Consider the following 24,909-nt stretch of genomic DNA (forward strand, 5'->3'; position numbering starts at 1 on the left):
TCACTAATGTATTCATTGTGTGACCAGAGTGTGTGTGTTTGTGTGTGTGTATAAAATATATTCCTTATATTTATAAGCTTCAATCACACTAGTCTATGACTCATGGAACTCTGGTTCTTTTTTTCATTTATGTTTTGTTGAAAGGCTTTCCTCAGGGCACGCATACATCTCTGTGGCGCATGTATAGAGGGAGGGTGATTGGCAGCCAGAGCAGCAAGCTGTGTGTTTTGGATGCACCTGACACTGTAACATGCAGGTATAACAGGTTGCAGCACAGAGTACACATGTATCTGCCTCCCCCCTACACATACATGTGAATCTCATCTCCTGCTCCTCCTCCTCCTCCAGTGAGAGCGACTGAGCCGGGGAGACACTGAGCACCTCTCCTCCACTCAGCAGCACCAGTAGCAGCAGCAGCTATAGGAGCAGGGGCAGCAGCGCACGTCCAGGACCAGGCAGCAGTCAGTGGCAGCGCTGCCTGCAGGAGGACTCCCGTCCACGCTCTCTGCACCGCGCTCGGCTCTTTGAATTGCCCGCTCCTCCTGCCAGTGAGCTCCGTGTGCCGGAGCAGGGCATGCCTGTTCCGGCTCCATAGGAGAGCCAGCTCCGACACCGCGGGGTCAGGGGAATGGAGTTTTCAGCAAGTGCAACTCGTAGTTGTCCCTCGCAGCCGCTGGATGTATGGAGAGTTGGTGCCGCTGGCTACACAGCACATGAGTGATCGGGAGCCCTGTGTGACACACGCGTTCCAGAGCTGGCGATGGGCAGCAGCCTGTGAGAGATGCCTCGCGTGTACTGAATGCACTGCTGCTGCCACTGCTGTCCCGCTCCACGCGTTCCCCACCACGGGCACAGGACACTGACCTGGAGCAGCCGCCGCCGGGAGCCAGGATCCGGAGAGAGCAGCTATTAGGGTCCAGCATATAGCAGAACACTGACAGGTGAGGAGCCCGCTGTGCTGCTGCCACCTCACATTTATGAGAGGCTCCTACCCATGACACATGTATGAGAGGCTCCTACCCATGACACATGTATGAGAGGCTCCTACCCATGACACATGTATGAGAGGCTCCTACCCATGACACATGTATGAGAGGCTCCTACCCATGACACATGTATGAGAGGCTCTTACCCATGACACATGTATGAGAGGCTCTTACCCATGACACATGTATGAGAGGCTTCCCCCACAAACACATGTATGAGAGGCTCTTAGCCCTAACACATGTATGAGAGGCTTCCACCACTAACACATGTATGAAAAGCTTCAACAGATGACACATATATGATAGGTTTCTACCCATGACACCTGTATAACAGGTTTCTACCCATGACACATGTATGAAAGGCTCCCACCCCTGACACATGTATGATAGGTTTCTACCCATGCATGACACATGTATGAGAGCTTCCACCCCTAACACATGTATGAGTAACAGACTTCTACCCAGGGACATGACACATGTATGTGTGAGAGCTGCCTGCAGAGAGCATGAGGGGCAGAGTATGTACTAATGGGCGATGTGCGAGGAGACCTGTTGGCATAGCAGTGGGAAGCTGCATCGGCGCCGCCGCTGCTGCTGCTGTGTAAGGTGCTTTCATTTCTAATTAGGGAGATGTGTTGTTGGCAGCAGGTAGCGGCAGTAGCGCGCCCATGTGCAGTGGCCAGGGCTGGCGGTAACTCAGTGTCCGCGGCTGCAGCAACTGGAAGTATGGAGCTGTTCCTGTCCCTGGTAACGGAGCCGGCCGCGGTGTCACAGGCAGCTGCCCCGCACTATGGCATACTGGAGGCACAGTAAGCATTGCACCCACATCTGCTGCCCTCCCACCCGCTGCTCATACAGCGCGCCGCTGCGCGTTACACATATGTGTATGGAGGGCAGGCGAGGGGACTGGTTTAGGGGGTGGGGGGGACAGCACACCTGTCTGTCATATAGAACAGGCTCATACTGTATATGTCATGCTTCCATCCCCGCACCAGTGCTCACATGTTCCACCAGCAGCAGCAGCATGGTATGGGCAGATGGCTCACTGGGCAGTATCTGTGTGTGTGTGTGTGTGTGTGTGTATATATATATATATATATCACACATATAGATGTGTTTGTGTGTGTGTGTACACACACACACACACACACACACACACACACACACACACACACACACACACATATATGTTTAATAAAGATTGTGAACATGCATGTAAAAAGGAAATGGAAGGATTGTGAACATGCATGTAATAAGGGGTATCCTTTGATTATCTACAGTGAAATGAGAGGAAATATGGAATATTTGGACAGATATATAAAATACTGTACACACCCTAGCAGCAATGTCCAGCTTATAGATCTCAGTCACTGACTGTAGTGCTTGGATAATTGTGATGATATGATGGTCAGTATGATCAGGGTTAAATAACTGTAACACAACCCCCATAAGAGCAGGAGAACCGAGTTGCTCTAATCTAAAGATGATTTGTGCCAATCACCTGGAGTATACAAAGATGTAACATGCTACATAAGGATCACAGCTTTCTACAATGTGCTTGTCAGATAAGACAGTATGGATCACACCATATTTTTGTGATTTTATCCAGTGTCTTATCTGGCCGGTGTTGTCTCAGCAGCGGACACCTGGAATATAATGTTATGATCCTTGTCTGCAAATTGCAGTGATTGCACTCTCCTCACATCCTCTTCTTGACATCATTGGTCTCTGAGTAAAGGTAAATATGCTACACAGTATGAGAACTCCTGCTCTGCGCTCTAGGTAAACACAGGCTAATGGTGTGCAATGAAGCGTTCCTGATCTGAAGCACTATAACCTCCTAGTGTACAATATGTTTCGAAAATACCTGTTGGAGTAGAATACGTGTCACTACTACCATGATGCCAAGACCTCTTGTGACCCCAAAATAGTACAATTATGTGTACACTAACTCCCGTCTTGACAACATGATGGCTACATTTTAAATGTTTTGCCAATGCCTTCCCATTTCGAAATTAAATATTTGTTATAATACAACCATGAGCATAATACATGTTTTTAATATAAATATTTATATATATATATTTGTGTGTGTATATATAAATATATATATATATATATATATACAGTATATATGTGTGTGAATATATATATATATATATATATATATATCCCTGCAGTTCAATAATGACTGCTATAATAGTAAAAATAATAAAGGTAACATAACAATGTATTGTTTTGAATAGTGATTATCTTTTAGCAGTATTTTCTTTGATAGATATAACAATCAGCTAGTGCAAATATATGCAATACTTTGCTCAACCTACACTGGAACCCCATATCGGCTTCAATTTGCACTGTGAGGGGTCTCAGACAATTTACAGTAACAGGAATGTTGCAGCATGCATCTAGGCGAGATCTGTTCTCAGATCATAATGACTTCCAGTAGCAGCTGACCCAGGCCAGGTTCCAACTTGCTTCCTGTAGGTATAAAAACGACACATCTTAGTGCCAATCTATTTAGGCACCAGTGCTGTTACTCATGCTCTGAGCTGCTTCTGCTACGAGCCAAAGATGAGTCATAACATTTGTGCACAGTGGCATACTGATTAAGACTCAGCTTTATCATGATGAAAACTTTGATTGGCGAACAGTGCTGTGACTTCAAGGGAAAGTGCAGGTTCCTCAGTGAGGTAGATGATCACGACTTAAATGAGAAATCCTTGAAACCTTATGCAGCCCACACACGCACCGATTCCAGCGTGCGTTGTGGGCTTAACTAGCACACACAGCATCGCATCGTATGCCTTGTGCATACGATGTGCATGCGATGCGATGCTGTGCTAGAAAAAGCCAGTACAAAAAGTATGTGCAGCACATACTTTTTGTACTGTACGATGAGGTGCCGCGGGAGCGCGCATCCCATCGTACAGCATCGCACCGCCGGCATCGGCGCGTGTGTGGGCTGCATTAGAATTTGATGACTTCTGTTTAAATGCGTCATTTATTATTTCACTGGATGACACCGTGCTAAATGTTACCTTTAAACAGAAATGATGGCCACTTAAGTTAACAATAGTTATACATAGCAATAAAACAACATAATTAATCTATGTTGTTTTTTGAATAACAAACCTTTCTGCTAGCAGGGTTTCTTGTAATTGTGTAGGCATTTCATTTATAATGTCACTTAGCTACTATAATTATTTTTAAAAGGCGTTCGCTCTCTGTACAGATCTGTCTGCTTCACAAGACTCATTCAGCCGGGAAAAACAAAGTATAGACATTTTTACAATGGATCTTAGCATGTTTATAATGGCTACATAATATGGGTGTGGTATATACAGTAGCTCACAGACAATGCCTAGGTCAGCAGTTATTAAGTTGTTATGCAGAAGTTCCACACTGACAAATGTCTGACGTAAGCAAAAGGTCGACACATGTGTTTAACACATGAAAAGGCCGACATGAGTTTTTCCCTGTTATTTTGTTGTCATTGTCGCCTACTGAGCATGAGGACCCCCAACTATTGTACCGCTTCTCCTCACCATGCTTCGGACTAGGGGCCTCACTTACACCTGCGCTCAGCAAACTTTAACATTCCCAATGTTGATCTTGTACATGTTAACCTTTTGGTGCCGACCAATGAATGAAGTGCAGGGGAGGATCGCTAAGCACACATATACATACATATTATCATGTATGTAATGTGTGCTTAATCGATCCCCTGGGGATAGCCAGTGCTGACTGCATCAGTAACCAGCATAAGTCATTGTACACTGTTAAGCTCACCCCGGGACTCCCATTGGCTAGTTTTACAGGAGCCCAGAGAACGGGTTCAATAGTGTGTAATGGCTTTAAGGTGGCCATACACTACTGCGATTTTGAGTGTAATCGGACAAATCGCATGTGTTTTAGATCATCTCTGATCCGATGTGTAATCCCCTGCATATTGGATTGGAGCCCCTAGATTGCAAATGTTGCACGTAGGATATGTCGGATTGGACAGCCTCCGTCAGCACTTGCTGGGATCGCATGTGATATATCACACAACAAGCAATATATTGCATGTGTTCATGCTGCCCTGGAAGGTTCCAGGCAGTTCAAGGAGGAACGCGTGTAACTTCTCCCCTCGGAGAAGTTGCACAAGTGTATGGGGGCCTTTACTCTTGTTTAGCAGCACCCATTGAACTCAGTGCTGGCAATCCCCAGGGGAACAATGCAGCACATAGATTAAATACATGATAACATGGATGTACTGTATATATGAGGATAGTGATCATCCCTCCCCTGTGCTTCATGGTTAGCGCTGCAGCCCAGGGGTTTTTCACCTTTGAAAAAGCCAGTGTAACTGGCGAAACGCATCAGTGTACTAACCTACCAGCCTCTCCTTGGTGTGTGTGACTACTCTTGGACTAAGGCCGTAGGACCACAAGTTCTTGTAAAGACCCACCAACTACTTCCTAAGAACTCCCTCTGGGTAAAGTAATCTCCACTCCAGGAACTCATTGCTCTGTTCGAGCCAACTACAAGTGAGATCTGCTTATAGTGAGTGTATGGAGGAATGTTATAAGTTAAGCAGTCATTCTAGAGACCGGACTACACCATACAACAATTCACCAGTGTGAGAGATTGCCTAAATGACCACGCCAAAGATTCATGTTTATTATACAAGTTTTAACTCTTGTTTTTTAATGTCATTTAATTTATTTTTAATTGTTTTAACATCATTCTTTGAATAAATATTATTATTTAAATATCCCATGGATTTTAATTTGATCCTTACTCAAAACTAGCACTGTGTTCCCTTGTGGTTTTGTTTTCAGGTATTATTAGTGGGAGCGACTCTCCCCACTTTACACAGCAGCTTGGAATTTTTACCCATTTCAGTGCCTGTATCCCATTAGGGGGAACCTGTACATCCTATTGACTGTTGACCTAGACATTGTCTGTCAGCCCACCAAATTGGGCAAAAACTTAAAAATTTTAATAAAGTACACTTTGTAGTCTTTAAAGCACACAACATAGGATAATTGTGACTTTATACACTAATTACAAAACTTTTTTGAACAAGTACTAGTGTTGGATGCATACTCATTTCGTTACTTCAGGTATGCCTACTAGATTTCTCTGCAGCACTAATATCAAAGATTGGAGAGCGATACAATTGTGAGCAAATAAAGGATTGACTTATCAGCTCCTGACATTTTTAAACACAGCCTGTAAAATGTAAGGCAGAAGCTGAACTGACTGGAATTTTATCTCTTACAATTTTATCTCTCTCCAAGCTTTGATAAAGTGTTATCAATATACATTTTGTATACTTTTAATTACTGTTATTCTTTTGAATATTAACCAATAAAACAGGGAGACAAAACTTGGGTACACACTATGATATGTGTGTACCTGTCAATACTGTTGGTAGCGGGGATCCAGTGGATGATGGCATTGGCAAGTGCATATACACTTTCTGATGCTGGAGGGTGGGAGCTACAGTGTGGCAATGTGGAGTGTTGGCCATGCTGCAGCTGCTGTTCTGAAGACACAAGGGAGGGAGTCATTAACAATGCGTGGGAGTGCGCATCGTTAACGATGTTGAGTGTGTACACTAGATGAGAAAGTAAAAATTTGTGCTCCAAAGGGCCCTTCTGAGGGATATCTTTCACTTTCCTGTCTAGTGTGTATGGGGCTAAAACATGAGGCATTTGAGGTTTCCAGAGATTTTGAAAGTCACTTCATAAAATGAATTATTTCCTGAAGCTCTACATAAAGCAGAAGAATTGTGCAATTCTGTGCTCTTGAAATAACCATGTACGACTAAACTGTGTATACAGTCTGGCAGCCTTCTTCATCCATCATCCGCAGCCTAAACATACAGCTATGGTGTTAGTATAATTTACATCTTTTTATTTTAAACTAGAACTCTTGTGGTGCCAATTTTATATTGGATGTAAATTTATATGTATAGTAGATGGCGTTCAAACTAATACGTCTCCCATTGAATAAAATTAGGGAAATGTGTTTTTTAAAGCAGTTCTTGTGTATTTAAATAAGAGAGAGTATACTAATAACATTAATATTTATTGAAGAGAACTGCCACATACTGTACACACCTGCTTGCATGCCATGAAATTGTATTAGTGTACTGATTTGCTATGTATAGAGAGAAGTATTGCTGTGCAATTTTATTAGTTCATTGTAATGTTTCAGTTTTGTCATGCTTTGCGGTTTTCAGGTTTGAGATAGTTATTCATCCTGAGAATGACATTTTTCCTATACATATTTATGAATGTATTGAGGGTCATTTGTAGGTAGCTATAGATAAGTTATGTGTGGATCTTTCTATAGGTGATACGTTTATTTGCTTATCTTTGTATGTACTGTATATACATCAGTCATTTTTTGCTGAATATTTTTGCGATTCCAGGGATCGGCTGAAAATGATCCCATTTATTCTGTAGTTATTTAATACAGTTAAGGCAATTAAAAACAGCAAAGTTTATGCTGAATCCTGATATCCTGTTGATTGCAGTTTGATTGAAAATATTCCCCCCCCTGACATTGTGATTTGATGCAGAAATGAGATCACTGATACTGGTTTATTTCTTCTCATTAAAGCTCTGTATTTTTTATTCTTTTTACAAGATGACATTTGAAGGTCATTTCAGTGTTCTGTTCCGGTGGCTATTTTAGTTTCTTTATTGCTCTGGTCTATTTCTGCATTTTTATCCTAGAATGTTCTTCTATAATCCTTAAAATTTATGGATATACATTGACTGAGATTTTTAAATAAATTATGTTAAATGGTTTGAATTTCAAGATGTTATGTGAACTGAAATGTACACTTAGGAGGTCATTCTGATTTATTTGCTTCCCCGCGCATTTGCACGGGGGACCGATCTTTTGTTTCTGCGCATGCACATAGCCATTTATGCACGTGCAGACTCTGTGTGTGAATGGACGTTGCGACTTGCATAGTCTCCGGCCCGTTCACACAAAGCAGTGTGGGTGGGGGGCAGGGAGCACAGGTCAGCCCTTGGGAATGCCCAGCATTTCATGGGCATTCCCATGCTAATGGTGGAGTGACCCGGGTGCCGGGGGCGGGTAATTGACGTCACTGGGTGTCAGCTGCCCTCCCTGTTCACGTAGCTGGGCGTTGCAAATCTGAGTCACCAGAGAGTCACTTAGATTTGCAAGCACTTCGAAATCATTAGATGGTTGGCGACCATCGAATGATTTTGGCCTTGCATGCAAGGCTGTGAATGGATGTTTATGCAAAACATCCATCCGCATGCCTGCAGGGAAATCGGCGTATAAGCAGGGGGCGGCCATTTGTGCGGGCACCCATTCTGCCCTATGCCACAGAACACAAAAGTACTGTGTAGATCTAATCAGTGGAAATTGGTAACAACCGTTTCTAGTCTTTTAGACTTGCAGCATACTCAGAAACCATAAGGAGTATAGTAAAGTGAGCTTAACATAAGAACATAATGCAAGATTCTATTACACATGACAAAGTGGTACTTTGGTATTTTAAAGATTTTCATCAGTTTTAATACTTCAATTTTTACTGAATGGATTCTGCTGTGATCATCTCTTTCCAAGTAGAATCTGAAATTGTATATACTGAGAGCACAAAAATCTGATATTGAAATGGTTTTGCTCTGGTTATCTGGTTTAAAAAGTGGTAGATGAAATACATTAAAAGAGATAATGCAAAGTCTGATGTATTACAGATGACACCATCTCAAGCAATATCTGTTATCTGAAGTCTATAACTTTGTTTAATTTATCATCATATGAATATTTAATTTGGACTCTACAAAAGTGTAGGGCTCTCATTATGTAAGTATAGAAGGATTGATAGTAGTATATTATTTGAGCCCCAGGCATCCTTACTGTACATTTAAACTGATTTTGAATGTATAATGCAGTGGTTCCCAAACTGGATGTTGTGGCACCCTGGGGTGCCTCGGAACACTTGCAAGGGTTGATGGCCCAGGATCAATCCAGATTATTTATGGTCAATGTAATATGCAAAATTAGTGCTTGTGGCTTCCAGTCATAAAATGTGTGGAAAACAGAAGCAAATTCTATTCCTCACCAAGTAACTAACACAAGTATTACTTATAAAAAAAATTGACTTTATCTAATAGTTTTTTATTTGATTTCTGAATATGAAACATTGGTGTATTCGTGCCATGAAAATAATCCCTATACTCTAGGGTGCTGTGTTCCAAAAACTTTAGGAACCACTGGTGTATTGCACTCAAAATCAGCAGAGTCTGCTTACCTGCGCAGTTACATCTGCATGACATATGTCTTCCATTCTACTTTTATAATCTGTTTCCTTGTACTATGGAATTGGAAAAAGCTGAATAGAATAGTGGTTCTTTTTCTTTAATTCTATAATTTTATTTGCATATGGTTACACTTTACTAAACCATTCAGAGTATTGCTCCATTGCATTTCCAAAATACAGGTTGAGTATCCCTTATCCAAAATGCTCGCGACCAGAAGAATTTTGTATAATGAACTATTCCGTATTTCAGAATATTTTTATATTTCAATGCTTTATCTTCAGGTATATTGCATTTATGTTGTATAAACTCATCAAACACATGAAAAATTGTATTTCACTATCTGGAATGTATAGTTTTCGGAATAATTTGGATAAGGGATATTTGGATAAGGGATACTCAACCTGCATTCTATTCTGAATAACTAGTGGCTAACTTGTCAACCCTTACACCCAGGGCCGCCGAGAGGCAGGTGGAGAGGGTACAGTTTACCTGGCCCGGCTGGCCAGGGGGGCCCGGACACACACATACCCTTTTTTATTTTGCGGCGGGTGCATAGGCGGGGTGGCCGAGTCTGAAGGAGAGCGGTGTCAGCTTACCATAGAGGCGACGGCACTGCGTGACAGTTATCAGGACGGGAGTTCGGGACACAGCCAGCAGTCCTCCACCGCTGTGGAGCTGTGCTCACACTCTGTGTCTGTGTTTGCAGCTGTAGCAGCGTGTGTCCCGACTCCTGTCCAGACAACTGTGTCACGCAGTGCCACTGCTGAGCGGCCGAGGGACTGACTTAATGCACACAGGGAGGAAGAGGAGGAAGGATACAAGGGATGGCAAAGGGAGCGATCGACTGTCGGGGGAGGGCAGGTCTGAACCCACACACACACACACACAGTCAAACACTTTAAAAAATACATATATTATTTGATTGGCAGCAGGCGCGAGGGTGCGGGACGGGTGCGCAGGCGTGTCTGTAGGTCAGCTGTATAGCAGCGGTGCTTGGCTGCATGCAGAACACTTTTAACAAACTAGCCGTTCCCCTGCTGTCCCTTGCAGCCAATATGACCTGCACGGTGCTAACACATCCACAACCCCCACTGGCATGCTTCCCGACCCAGACTCCCCACAGCTACCATTCCCCATGCCCCCCGATTCCCAGACTCTGCTGCCACGAGAACAAGCAGTGCTCACTCAGGGGCCCACTCCAGCGCGACTCCGCACAGCTCCCCCCCCCACATCCTACGAGTGTCCTGCCACTGCTTTCATGGAAACACCTGTGGCTAAGCTATGCCACCTGGCCTCCTCACATCTGATCTCCCTCACCGACAGTCCGGCCTCCACAATCAGGCCAAGCTTCTGTACTCCCTCTGGACTCGGGAGTAAACATACATATCAGCGCTACAGTGAGTAGGTGAAAGCCTGGACTGGCCCAATTGTTTTTTTGTGGGGAGTGTTTGATAATTCTATTTCTTGCCCAGTCCCCTAGGTTTGCCTTGGTATAATTATAAGGAACCATGTGGGACTACATATCCTAGCATGGACCAACCTCCCCCTGTGATTTATAGCTCCACGACAGCTGGGGCGGGGCACAGGTTACCTCATTTGGTGTGGTATGATGGTCAGTATACAGACCAGTACTCCGACAGGGGTGGAGTGGAAAAAAAGCCCCCTTGCCCTGTTGGTCGGGATCCTGACTGTTGGAGCTGTTGAACAGTCGGGATTTCAGCTTCGGTAAACTGAGTCACCCAGCTCTGACTTTATCTATGGGTGCACTTTCAAAAAAGGTTGATGCAAATACACTTGCGGTCCTGTCCACCTCCTTCTATTGAGGTGGTACATGGTCTCAGGCCTGTTAAGGCAAATGTCTGAGACCGTTTAGGCTCATTTTAACTCTTCTCCATGAGGGGGACGAATTTTCTCTCTGTGAGGGTTCAGATTACTTCCCTCTGTGAGGGGTAACAGCCAATAAATACATTATTGCATTTTAAGCATATTTATTATTACAACAGCATGTTGTAAATCAATTATAACTCTTTGATGGTATAACATAATCCTTGGCAATGAGCATATAGGTACGTGGCACTTGTGTGGTATAATATGTAATTTGCATTACGGTGTGTGGTATAATGTGTAATAGGCATTACGGCATGTGGAATTTGTAATCGGTATTATGGCATGTGGCATAATTATGAAAGGGGCATTACGGTGTCTGGTATGTGTAACAGGCATTATGGTGTGTGGTACAATGTGTAATGTGCAGTACGGTGTGTCGTAAAATGTGTAATAGGCCTTATGGTGTGTGGCATAATATAGTAATGGACATTATGGTGTGTGGTATAATGGGTAATAGGCATTACGGTGTGTGGCATAATTTTAAATGGCCATTATGGTGTCAATTTTTGCTATGTGACTTTGGCAGACAGAGACGGGGACTATGGAACCTATTCTGGTTGATTCGCAACCAGAATACGTTTGATACCCGGGTGGGGTTTGGTGGACTCACAAGGCTGTGAATTTGCAGCGTTACGAGCCAACCAGAATAACCCCCTATGTATGTGGTGTGCATGTGCTGAAAGCATACACCGTCCATACTCTCAGGAATTAGGTGGCACTCTCCGGATTTTTTACAAATTGTATTATTGCTATACAAACATAGGTGGGCCGATGTTTCAGCACCACGTAGGGCATTTGACTCTTTGTGAACATAGAGCATTGAGAAAAACGCCCTAGAGTCTTGAGAAAAACGCCCTCCAGGGGGGCCCCGGGAAATTGTTGTACCGGGGCCCAGGATTTCTCTTGGCAGCCCTGCTTACACCAGATATGCACAATCTTGGACTGTAGTATAGTATATATATGTATGAGCTAATAAATGTTAGAAATAGATTAAAGCTCATCTACAGATGGAGCCGCTGCTGTCCTTGCAGGGGCTCGCGCACCCTGTGGCAACGGAGCCTGCCGGGGTCCCCGCCGCCACCCCCACCGTCACCACCAGTCCCCCATCACCGCTCGTCCCAGCCCCTATCGCCGGCGCATGCCAGAGAGGAGTCTCTGCCGAGCGCCGGGCAAAGTTAAAGCAGGCTCCATCTGTATGGGCAATTTCTCCACTTTATCTCTTTAAAAGGTTTGATAACTCTCCCTTTTGATGTTTTTGACAAAGTATCCTGAAATCCTTGTGGTTTTGTAGTGGTTTACTGGCAGAACTGAATCCTAGAGATCTACTAAGCTCAAACCACAATTAAGAATAGAACACTAAGGGGGTCCATTTATCATTGATCGCATTTGCAATGCGATTTGGGCGTGATACAGTATTAGCATCCAAGATCGCTTTGCAGAAGGCAATTACATTGATGGAATTTATCATCTGGCACTCATTGCTCCAAAAGGGCTCCGTTTCTGGTAAGGGTTGCAGGGAAAGACGCTGCCAACTGCAACATGTGAAGTGTAGCCTATAGTTTACAATAGTCTGCCACCACCTTCAGATGCAGCATTGCAAATCCCATATAAACCTATCGGAGCTGCGGCTGTGCTTGGAAATGGAGAGATCACAGCAGGTATCAGAAATATTTGCTGTGGTCCATTTTACATACTTTTAAGGTGTACTTAATATATGTGTGGATATGCCTTAAAAAGGGGTGTTTTCAGATAAATAGCTGCAAATATTGTTTGATAAAATAGGCCACAAAGGACTTAAGCAGCAGGTTAAGATACAGTTGCAAACGTGACAATAGAACCCACCAGACAAGTAAGGTTTTGACAACAGAGATAGCGCAAACATCATGCATTTTGAGCTATCAGTAGTGTTGGGATTACTCTCCTGATTGGCCAGATCGATGCAGCTGTTTTATGGCCGTTTTGCAGATTTCCAATCAGAGAAACACTAGTATTGTTTATATACAGTGTATGAATAACTGTGAGCAGCAACAACAAGAAGTATATTATCTTTGTAACTTTGGGGGTTATTCTAGTCCATTCTTTCTGACAAAATCCTTCTTAGATGGACAAAACCATGTGCACTGCGGGTGGGGCAGATGTAACTTGTGCAGAGAGAATTAGATTTGGGTGGGGTTTTTCTTCAAAGTGAGATCTATATTGCAGTGTAAAATCATGCAGTCAGTATTTTCCCTACACAGAAACAAAATAACTCACCCAAATCTAATTCTCTCTGCACATGTTACATCTGCCCCCCTGCAGTGCACATGGTTTTGTCCATCTAAGAAGGATTTTGTCAGAAAGAATTAACTAGAATAAACCCCTTTGTGACATGATTAACGTCCTAAAGTGGACATAAAATATAGTGTTTTCTTTAATGTCTAATGATTTAAGAGTCTAATACAGGGGTGGCCAACCGGTCAGAGGTAAAGAGCCGAAAAATATCGGTAGTCAAGCTAAAGAGCCGACATCATGCGCCTAAGGCGCATGCGCCAAAAAAAGGGGCATAGTTTATTTTGACCCCTTGGGTGGGTGTGATACAAATATGCTTCCAATAGTGCAGTGCCATATATACATATGCCCCCAATAGTGCTAGATACACATATGTCCCCCACGGTGCCAGGTATGCACCACATGGTGCCGGGTATGCCCCTATGGTGCCAGAAAGCTGGTATGCCCCCACAGTGCCACAAACTGCTATGCCCCCACAGTGCCACAAACTGCTATGCCCCCACAGTGCCAATTTCCCAGAAGCAGCACTCACCGTTGTTGTTGTTGCTGCTGCTGCCGGGCGGGGAGAGGACAGTCTGGTGTCCCCCTGCAGTCCTCCTGTCATGTCACTGATGGGAGGAGAGCACAGCACACTGCGCGTCTCCTTCCCCCTCACTTCCCTGTGACTGGGCTGTCCACCTATCAAAGCTCGCTGGCCGGCTCCTGATTGGCTGCTGGCCCGCGAGCTCTGATTGGCGGATGGCCCAGTCACAAGGATGCACAGTAAGGGGTAGGAGAGATGCGCGATGCGTGCTCTCCTCCCCTCAGAAGGAGAAAAGATTCAGGGAACCGGCAGCAGGGGGACTGGGACGGACGGTGGGCAGCAGTGGGAGCAGGAGCCTCACTTTACAAGGGGGAGAGCCGCATGAGGCTCAAGAGCCACGGGTTGGCCACCACTGGTCTAATAGATATACTGTAATGGTAATGTGCTTACAATCCATTTTCTAAGGATATTGGATGTTTCTCTGACAATAAAAGGGAGTTGCAGGCTGTGTCTTAATTTCATGAGCCTAATGCATTATTTCTTATTATAGTATCCTAACGAATACTGAGGAGATGACGTTGCAACTTATCGACAATAAACTGATATCAGAACAGCCAATTATGTAATGTGTCCATTATAAATTATTCTGGTTATTGGAAGACACCTCTGATTTTTGCAAGCTACGTAACGTGCAGCCTTGTTTTTCCATATACAGTAAATCAGGGGAATCCATTGCGTTATCAGGTGACACTATTATCTTGTTAACATTTAGCTGTGTAGAGTCGCACCACTATATTCTGTAAAGCTCTACATCTGGTAACAGTAATTTGAATATTTGAAATGTAACTGTAATCAGGATTTCTCAATTACGTTAATTCCTAGTAAAATGTTTAGTATTGTGCAGAAGTGGCTATAGACAGTATTTTTCCCACTTGCTTGGTGTCTGCATATTTCCCATCTGTCCCTGTTTTGGAGAGGGAAGATATCCAACATTTAATTTGGCAAAGAATTTATGTACATGCTCACACCTTGGCAGATTATGTAATTCAACATTAAAAACTGTTACTGTATACAACTAGAATGTACCACACATGTAAAGATTATATACATGATTGAGAAAAAAATATTTAGCCAAATTGTGCTGACTATTAGAACAGTTGTTCGTATAGAGCTATAAAACAGGTTCAGGGCATATTGTATGTGATACATACTATCGCATGATTAGACATGTTTGGGTTTATGACCCAGTGTGCGTGGCCGTTGGCCACAGTATGTGCAAGCCACAGGTAGGAAGAGATCTCTTCAGGTCTCTCTCCTGGTACACCTTGCCGAAAGGCTTCTACTGGCATTGCTATCTACGGTGTTGTCTTTCAGGTAAAGCTCCAGAAAGTTACACTTTCTGTAGCCTGAAACATGTGGGGATTGCAGCAAACCTGTGATTACTGCAGTTTTTGGATGTTTTACTGCCTTCTAGTTTAGTTTTCGCACGTCCTTCCCACAATGAGAGTGACAGAGATTAAATGTGCATACACTGTAGACCAGGGGTTCTCAAACTCGGTCCTCATGACCCCACACAGTTCATTTTTTCCAGGTCACCCGGCAGGTGCACAGGTGCTTTCATTACTCACTGACACATTTTTAAAGATCCACATATGGAGCTAATTATTTTATTTATGATTCTGTGAGACCTGCAAAACATGCACTGTGTGGGGTCCTGAGGACCGAGTTTGAGAACATGTGCACTAAACGATGTATGTAATGAAAGATATTGGTGAATAATTTCCCTTGGACTTTCCCAGTGTCCAGGACTGACGATATTGTGGATACACACTGAGCGATATGATGAACGACAATCGATCTAGCTAGACTATAGCTTTTTGTGGAACGCATCTTTAATAGAGCTGCCTGCACAGTTCATGTACAACTTTGATGAACGAGGGGCGGGACTGTGCATTGTCATTTATGGCTTACACGCTGGCCGATATTTTCACCAATATCGTTGAGAAGGGCCAAAATGAACAATATTGGTCAAGAAATCATATTTATCTATGCTCCTAATATATTATTTTAACATCTTGGGACAAGAGTGTATTAGATGACTCGGGCAGAACAGTAGAACAGTAAAAGCACGTACTGTGTTAGAGCTTTGGCATCTAGCATGCTCTCCTGCTAATAACAAGTAGCTGCCCTTCACAACTGATATGTAAGTGACAGTATGGGTCTGATTCAGACCTGTTCGCTAGGCTACGTATGCTCGCAGCATAGCGAACAGGTAAATGCTGCCTGCCGACCAAATGCCCACCGCACGAATCCCTGCATTTTGCATTCCACTGCTTGGTAAGATATGAAACATTGGTAGGGAAAAAGTATTTTTCACTAGGGCAAAAGGACGTAGTCCATAAACATTGAGACTGAGGGGTAGATTAAGATAGGTGAAGTGATAAAGTGTATGGTTTTTATCACCGGCCAATCAGCTCCTACCTGTCATTTTTTAAACCAAGCCTGTAACTTCACAGTTAGGAGCTGATTGGCCGGTGATAAATACCAGACACTTTATCACTTCACTGAGATTAATAAATCTGCCCCTCAGTTTCTAATGCAGCCCACACACGCGCCGATGCCGGCGGTGCGATGCTGTACGATGGGGTGCGCGCTCCCGCGGCACCTCATCGTACAGTACAAAAAGTATGTGCTGCACATACTTTTTGTACTAGCTTTTTCTAGCACAGCATCGCATCGCATCGCATGCACATCGTATGCACAAGGCATACGATGCGATGCTGTGTGTGCTAGTTAAGCCCACAACGCACGCTGGAATCGGTGCGTGTGTGGGCTGCATTAGATTAAGCAGGTTGTGATAAGCATCCTCCAAAGATGTTGGTTCCACTTGTCCTGTAAGGAATTTTATCTGCATCTGCTTCTGAATAGCATTGTAAGTCACCCACAACATACTGTAAGTCATATATGTATAACCACTGACTTCATCAAAATAAGCTAGATCAATCATACAGTATATAGGTATGACTGATCACAGGACATGATACATTTTAAAATAGCGTTATTTATTATATGGTATAATGGTTGCTCCAAGATCAAAAATGATCAACTGGGAAACAATGTCTTGTTTTACTTTATCACTTCAACAAGCTTAATAAATCTGCCCCTCAGTCCTGCATAAACCTTCCTTGTCCCACTATCGGATAACCACATCCAGAGGAGAGACAGGGGTGTTTGTCACTCGCACAGGACTGTCCTCTGATATTAAAGGGACATGTCTAGGACCCCCCGTAAATGACTAGTAAAGTACTATGTCTTTTGTAGAGACTTGGGAGGTGTGCTACCACTGGACAACAAGAATGTATACAGAAACAGCGTTTCAGAGGAAACAAGAAAAAGGTTGTCCCTGGTGTGGTGCACCTATTACAGAAATAATGATACAATAATATTTAACTTTTATTTCATTGTCTAAAAACTTGCGAAATATAAAACACACAAAAACAAAATAAGAGTGATAGACAAAAAGATAGAATAGGTGTGTTTAAAAAAGGGTGGCTGATTGGCGACGCACTGTCGTCTGTTCTGGTTAAATTATAATATAAGTGTATCCTCACAGGTTTATAGTATTGTGACCGCTCAGAGCAAAAGATACCAATATCCGGCTCTCTGAATAGTCGGTCAAACTGCCTTAGCACTGTATGTCCTGTGTCTCTTATTTATCAGGATAAATGCTATATTGCTAATTACTATCCTAAACAAGGGGTTCTCACGGAAACAGTGTTGAATTGTGACAGTCTCAGGGTTATGGGAACTAGAGTCACCAATTCTGCAAATCAATTGTAGAGTGTTGTGAGCATACAAATATGGTGTGTTACAAATATATTTTGGAGCAACCACCTGCTATTCACAGCACTATGGCCGTGTATCTGTGCTGCGCCCACACCTTAATACTGTATATATGTCCTAGATATTTGTGTCAGCATGACCCCTGATTCCTAGGGTCACCCAGACATTCATATAGATATCGCTGTGTTAATGAGTGGTTGTAATTCCACATATAGGAGGCGATTGTTTAAGGCAAGACACAGTCTAGGGTGCTGATGGAGAAGGTGGTCATAACAAAAAGACACAGAAATTGAGCGCAGTCTAGGATATTTATTATGATCACGTATAATGTGCCCACGTTATCCAGGGTTCCCTGTATTTATATGTGGTTGTAATTCCACATTAAATTGTGTTTTAGGAGTGGTCTTAATTCCACATCGACAGACAGGTGTTTTGGAAGTACACAACACAATTTAATTATTGTTGAAATTAGTGGTTATAATTCCACTACACAGAGAACCAGAGATAGGGCACAGTCCAAGGTGTTTGCGCAGTTACATGTGTATTAAAAGTGGGCAGGCGGATGCAATGCCCCTCAAGTAAATAATAATTACAGGTAGTTTGCAGTAAGAGTGCCCACTTTGTAGATCTCAAATGAGTGAACACTGTGCTGGCTATGACTCGCAAATAGCTGTAGATTCCAGCACCGTGGCTGTGCATGCTGAGTCCCCAGGGTTAGTGTTACACTGTTTGCTACAAAAGATACATTGTATAATTACAGTGTCAAATGTATGTTGTCAGCGCTGTACTGATTCAGGGGCACAGTCACCTAGAACTACGTGTCAGATCTGCTGTCTGGATGGACAAAAAAGAGTCCAATTAATCAACATCAAAATGTATCAGCAGTCGACCATGCAGTGTCGGCACCTGACTTGGTTAAGACTCAAAGTTTATTATCAGTATTAGCACCGTGGCTATGAGTCTACAAGGTCAGTGCTGCAATGTCACACATTCGTAGGGTGACTCTAGTCTATGCCTGAACAGCAGTCAATCAATTCAAGAGTGCATGTCAAAAACTGCCACCTGGGTAGACTCAAATGTCAGTCTAATACCCGGAATATATTAGCAGTTTGGCAATGCAACTTGTAAATTTAAAGTGTTGCAGGCAGAACCCTGTAATCGGGTTTCTGGCTAGTAACCTGTGGGAAAGAGATACAGATCAAAATGCATTTCTATCATAGTGCGTCGCTGTTTGGCGACGCACTATGATAGAAATGCATTTTGATCTGTATCTCTTTCCCACAGGTTACTAGCCAGAAACCCGATTACAGGGTTCTGCCTGCAACACTTTAAATTTACAAGTTGCATTGCCAAACTGCTAATATATTCCGGGTATTAGACTGACATTTGAGTCTACCCAGGTGGCAGTTTTTGACATGCACTCTTGAATTGATTGACTGCTGTTCAGGCATAGACTAGAGTCACCCTACGAATGTGTGACATTGCAGCACTGACCTTGTAGACTCATAGCCACGGTGCTAATACTGATAATAAACTTTGAGTCTTAACCAAGTCAGGTGCCGACACTGCATGGTCGACTGCTGATACATTTTGATGTTGATTAATTGGACTCTTTTTTGTCCATCCAGACAGCAGATCTGACACGTAGTTCTAGGTGACTGTGCCCCTGAATCAGTACAGCGCTGACAACATACATTTGACACTGTAATTATACAATGTATCTTTTGTAGCAAACAGTGTAACACTAACCCTGGGGACTCAGCATGCACAGCCACGGTGCTGGAATCTACAGCTATTTGCGAGTCATAGCCAGCACAGTGTTCACTCATTTGAGATCTACAAAGTGGGCACTCTTACTGCAAACTACCTGTAATTATTATTTACTTGAGGGGCATTGCATCCGCCTGCCCACTTTTAATACACATGTAACTGCGCAAACACCTTGGACTGTGCCCTATCTCTGGTTCTCTGTGTAGTGGAATTATAACCACTAATTTCAACAATAATTAAATTGTGTTGTGTACTTCCAAAACACCTGTCTGTCGATGTGGAATTAAGACCACTCCTAAAACACAATTTAATGTGGAATTACAACCACATATAAATACAGGGAACCCTGGATAACGTGGGCACATTATACGTGATCATAATAAATATCCTAGACTGCGCTCAATTTCTGTGTCTTTTTGTTATGACCACCTTCTCCATCAGCACCCTAGACTGTGTCTTGCCTTAAACAATCGCCTCCTATATGTGGAATTACAACCACTCATTAACACAGCGATATCTATATGAATGTCTGGGTGACCCTAGGAATCAGGGGTCATGCTGACACAAATATCTAGGACATATATACAGTATTAAGGTGTGGGCGCAGCACAGATACACGGCCATAGTGCTGTGAATAGCAGGTGGTTGCTCCAAAATATATTTGTAACACACCATATTTGTATGCTCACAACACTCTACAATTGATTTGCAGAATTGGTGACTCTAGTTCCCATAACCCTGAGACTGTCACAATTCAACACTGTTTCCGTGAGAACCCCTTGTTTAGGATAGTAATTAGCAATATAGCATTTATCCTGATAAATAAGAGACACAGGACATACAGTGCTAAGGCAGTTTGACCGACTATTCAGAGAGCCGGATATTGGTATCTTTTGCTCTGAGCGGTCACAATACTATAAACCTGTGAGGATACACTTATATTATAATTTAACCAGAACAGACGACAGTGCGTCGCCAATCAGCCACCCTTTTTTAAACACACCTATTCTATCTTTTTGTCTATCACTCTTATTTTGTTTTTGTGTGTTTTATATTTCGCAAGTTTTTAGACAATGAAATAAAAGTTAAATATTATTGTATCATTATTTCTGTAATAGGTGCACCACACCAGGGACAACCTTTTTCTTGTTTCCTCTGAAACGCTGTTTCTGTACACATCCAGAGGAGACCAGTGTTAGTCTACATCAGGGGTGCTCAAAAATGTTGCTCTCGGACCCCATCAGACAGTACAAATGATTACAGGACCTGAGCAAGTTACTACTGAATTGCCACCACATGTGTGGTCAGTGAAGTAAAGTGATTGCTATTGTGACAGGGAGGCAGTAGGTAATTGGGGGGGATGGAAGATGGAAGCAGTGGGTGTTTACTTTATGAGTTATACCCTGTCCCCCCTCCACAGACACATTTGCCTGATGGTCAGCAACATAGTTGTGACCCCATGCTGAGGTGGTCGGGTCCCACTTTGGGGTCAGGACCCACAGTTTAAGAACCGCTGGTCTACAGTATGTATGTCAACCTTCCCCAATACCCACCTTTCTGTGTATATGTATGCCGGTATTAGTTAGGAGTAATACCATTTCTGCATATAAAAAAAGTTGTTTAAATGAAATATTTTATATTCATTTAGTTTTATTTTTATTCAAATCCTTTTACTTTCACTTAATTGCTTGATCTATTTAAGTTTTAACATAAGCATTTTAAGTAAAAAAATTGTGTTCCAAAAACACTCAATAAAATAATTTTTGATATGAAAACCAACTGAAAGAGTCTGATTATGTGTGATGGTGTGTACACACGGTACTTTTTGCCTTCCGATGTTGACGATATAGTCAACATCGGATCGGAATCAGATGCAGATCGCAAGGATTTTAACCCTTGCGATCCTGATCCGATTCCGATGCGCATTCACGTATCGCAAGGCAGAAAGTCTTGTCTGCCTTGACAATATAGTGCAGATCTGCACTATATAGTCAGACTTGTATGCAAATCGGATGTGCCCTAAGATACTATCCACGATCTGATCTGATCGTGGATAGTATCTTAAGGCACATCTGACCGGCCGTGTGTACACACCATTAGTTTTGAGGCGTCTCATGCGCAAGGTGCCACCGTAAGGTGGAAAACAAAAAATCCCCCAAGATATGAAACATTTAATAACTCTATTTCAGGCGCATGCTGTAGCTTTTATTACATTTCTTATACAAGTGCTGTGGATTTTCTGTGTAGTTTTATCTTTGTCAGGGAAAACTGCATTGCCGGTGTGCTGTGTCCCTACTGCTGTATTGTAATGATTTCTTGCAGATCTTCCCCACCCCATGTCAGTAGATCTATAACTGTCAGTTTTATTAGGTCATGTGTGACCAAGGAGAAATTGTTGCCTGATAAAGTAATCTGTCTACAGGCTGCTTGTGTTTACAGTTATTGACAATGCAAATTGTGATATGAAAATTATGTCAGTGTTAATCTTTGTTCCCATTATACAGGAAGGGGATGCTTAAAGGGAACATTACTCACATACACGTCTTCTATTCTGAGACACCAGGGTGATATTAAAATAAGTTTACCTACATTTTACATGTTTCTTCAGAGAGATATGTCGGTGGAGCTAGGAGATAGGATGTTACCCATAATCAGAGACTATCTATTATCTTCTAGAAGGTGCTAAATATATAAGAAATAATATCTGATTGGTTGCTATGGGCAACATCACTTCTTTAATAGAACTCCCATCTTAGTAAATTTACCCCTGGAGTCTATGAAAACATACAAAACATAAGGACACCCCACAATCATTCCACAATCTGAAACATGTATCAAGTCTTTTAAAGAGTGAAGAAGTGGAGGAGTGGATAGGTTGCCCTTAACAACCAATCAGTTTCTATCTATCGTTTTATAGAATGTATTTGATAAATGCTAGCTAGATGCTGATTTGTTGTTATGGACAACTTCTCTACTTGACCGCATTTCCACTCTTTAGGAGGCTTAATACATCTCCCTCTTTGAACCGCTGGAAACTGAAACATGGCCATCCTGCATCTGGCTTTGCAGCCAAGGAGCAGTCGGTAAATGCATGAGCGTTTCACTGCCCCACCGCTGCATTGTTCGCATTTCTCCGCAGTTCCCTTGCCAATGTGCGTTTGCAGCCATGCACACAACGGGAAAATCACTCACCATCGAGTGTTTTTCCACCTGCTTGCAGCACCGAGTAAGTCTAGACTTACTCAGTGCTGCAGTGGTCATGTGGAAAACCCCGACTGGGGAATGCCTGCGGTTTCCTGGATACTCCCAGTAAATGCTGCATTTTTTGCTCCCAAATGTCAATCATCCTGCACCATCGCAGGCTCCCTTCAGATGAATGGCTCATGTATGCGAATATCATTTGATAATGGAAAACGCAGCCCTGCGAGCCAACCTGAATTGGCCCCACAGTGTGATGAAATATTGCATCGTGTGTATGACTGTAACCTGATTTAAGCCGGGTTGTATTCCAATTTTGTCTCAGTATTGAGTAAATGTTAAATTGTGTTGTAATGGCCTCTGTGCACTGCTTACATGGTACAGCAGTGAGATGGTGGTACTTACAGTTATGCCCAAGTACATCGTGGCTGCGTTGCGCATAAGGTGCGCCATGCAAATCGCGCATGGATCGCGCCTGCTCCTTGCGCTATAGTCCCGTTATAGATCGCGTTATAACGTAACGTAATCTTGTAAATGTAACCTGCACTTACACTCATTGACCACCAGATGTCACTTTTCCCAAACAGTACAGCGCATGCGTAAAAATCTCCTCTACAAAACAGTGGCCACCACGACTTTTCACTACGGATTTTGTCCTTACTTTACGGACAGAGTGTTTGTATTTACTCGCAGAAGCAGCTACGTACGGTCATTTATGTAATTGGTACAGAAGCCATGCTAACCTTTGCTATTGCTGGATGACTACTTAACACATTATTTTAGGTGTCTATCATTGTGCTGTACTGCGCCATGAAAACAGCGCAATCTACTGGGCATGTCTCATACTTGACTATACAGTATATTGTACACCAATGGAGCAGCTGAGATCACAGGTTTCTGTGGCCTAGCGGTTAAAGACACAGTTACTGTATACTGCTAGCAGCAATACTGGTTCGATCCACAGTGTGGTACAGGTTTTTTTTTTAAACGTACTACTTTTTTTTTTTTCATTTTTTTAACAATAAAGTAATTTGGTGTTTTGCAAATTCCTTTTGCACAAAAAAATTAACAATGGCAGGCTGCAATTTACATGATACAGTTATTGTCGTTACATACTGTAAGTTACAAAGAACATTTTTATTTTCGCAAGAGAAAATTTTCCACTTCAGGTAAAAATCCTTAATTTAGGGAAAGAGTACTTACTTTACAGAAAGAGTTCTTGGATTAAATTCGCAGGAGGAGATATGATCAGATATACATGTCATTGGTACAGATTGCTACTGTATAAATATGGAATCCATGCTAACCTTTACTTTTTTTTAAATGCACTATTTTTTTTTTTTTTTAAATCAATAAAGTAATTTGGTGCTTTGCAAATTCCTTTTGCACAAAAAAAATAACAATGGTAGGCTGCAATGTACATGATACAGTTATTGTCATTACATACTGTAAGATACAGAGAACGTTTTTTTTTTCTCGCAAGAGTAAATTTTCCACTTCAGGTAAAAGTCCTTAATTTAGGGAAAGAGTACTTACTTTACAGAAAGAGTTCTTGGATTAAATTCGCAGGAGGAGATATGATCAGATATACATGTCATTGGTACAGATTGCTACTGTATAAATATGGAATCCATGCTAACCTTTACTTTTTTTTTAAATGCATTTTTTTTTTTTTTTTAAATCAATAAAGTAATTTGGTGCTTTGCAAATTCCTTTTGCACAAAAAAATTAACAATGGCAGGCTGCAATTTACATGATACAGTTATTGTCATTACATACTGTAAATTACAAAGAACGTTTTTATTTTCGCAAGAGTAAATTTTCCACTTCATGTAAAAATCCTTAATTTAGGGAAAGAGTACTTTCTTTACAGAAAGAGTTCTTGGATTAAATTCGCAGGAGGAGATATGATCAGATATACATGTCATTGGTACAGATTGCTACTGTATAAATATGGAATCCATGCTAACCTTTACTTTTTTTTTTAAATGCACTATTTTTTTTTTTTTTTTAAATCAATAAAGTAATTTGGTGCTTTGCAAATTCCTTTTGCACAAAAAAAATAACAATGGCAGGCTGCAATGTACATGATACAGTTATTGTCGTTACATACTGTAAGATACAGAGAACG

The 24,909-nt window shown here is 42.3% G+C and overlaps 1 protein-coding gene across 3 annotated transcripts in view; it reads left to right on the forward strand.

Moving 5' to 3' along the window:
* Window positions 1–259: 259 nt before the first annotated feature.
* The window catches only part of CALN1 (calneuron 1), a 270,116-nt gene continuing 245,466 nt past the window's right edge, over window positions 260–24,909 (forward strand). The window contains exon 1 of one of the 3 annotated variants that reach the window (XM_083174080.1): window positions 260–941. Coding sequence is in view for 2 of the 3 variants with exons in the window: in XM_083174081.1 (XP_083030207.1) it covers window positions 1,713–1,795 (83 nt within the window). In the remaining variant the exon portion in view is untranslated. Of the gene's footprint in view, window positions 942–1,625; window positions 1,796–24,909 lie in introns of those variants that run through there. The other 2 variants (XM_083174081.1, XM_083174078.1) reach the window with 2 other exon arrangements.

This window comes from Crinia signifera, chromosome 2 (assembly GCF_055691185.1).
Source record: "Crinia signifera chromosome 2, ASM5569118v1, whole genome shotgun sequence".
In the NCBI taxonomy this organism is placed as follows: Eukaryota; Metazoa; Chordata; class Amphibia; order Anura; family Myobatrachidae; genus Crinia; species Crinia signifera.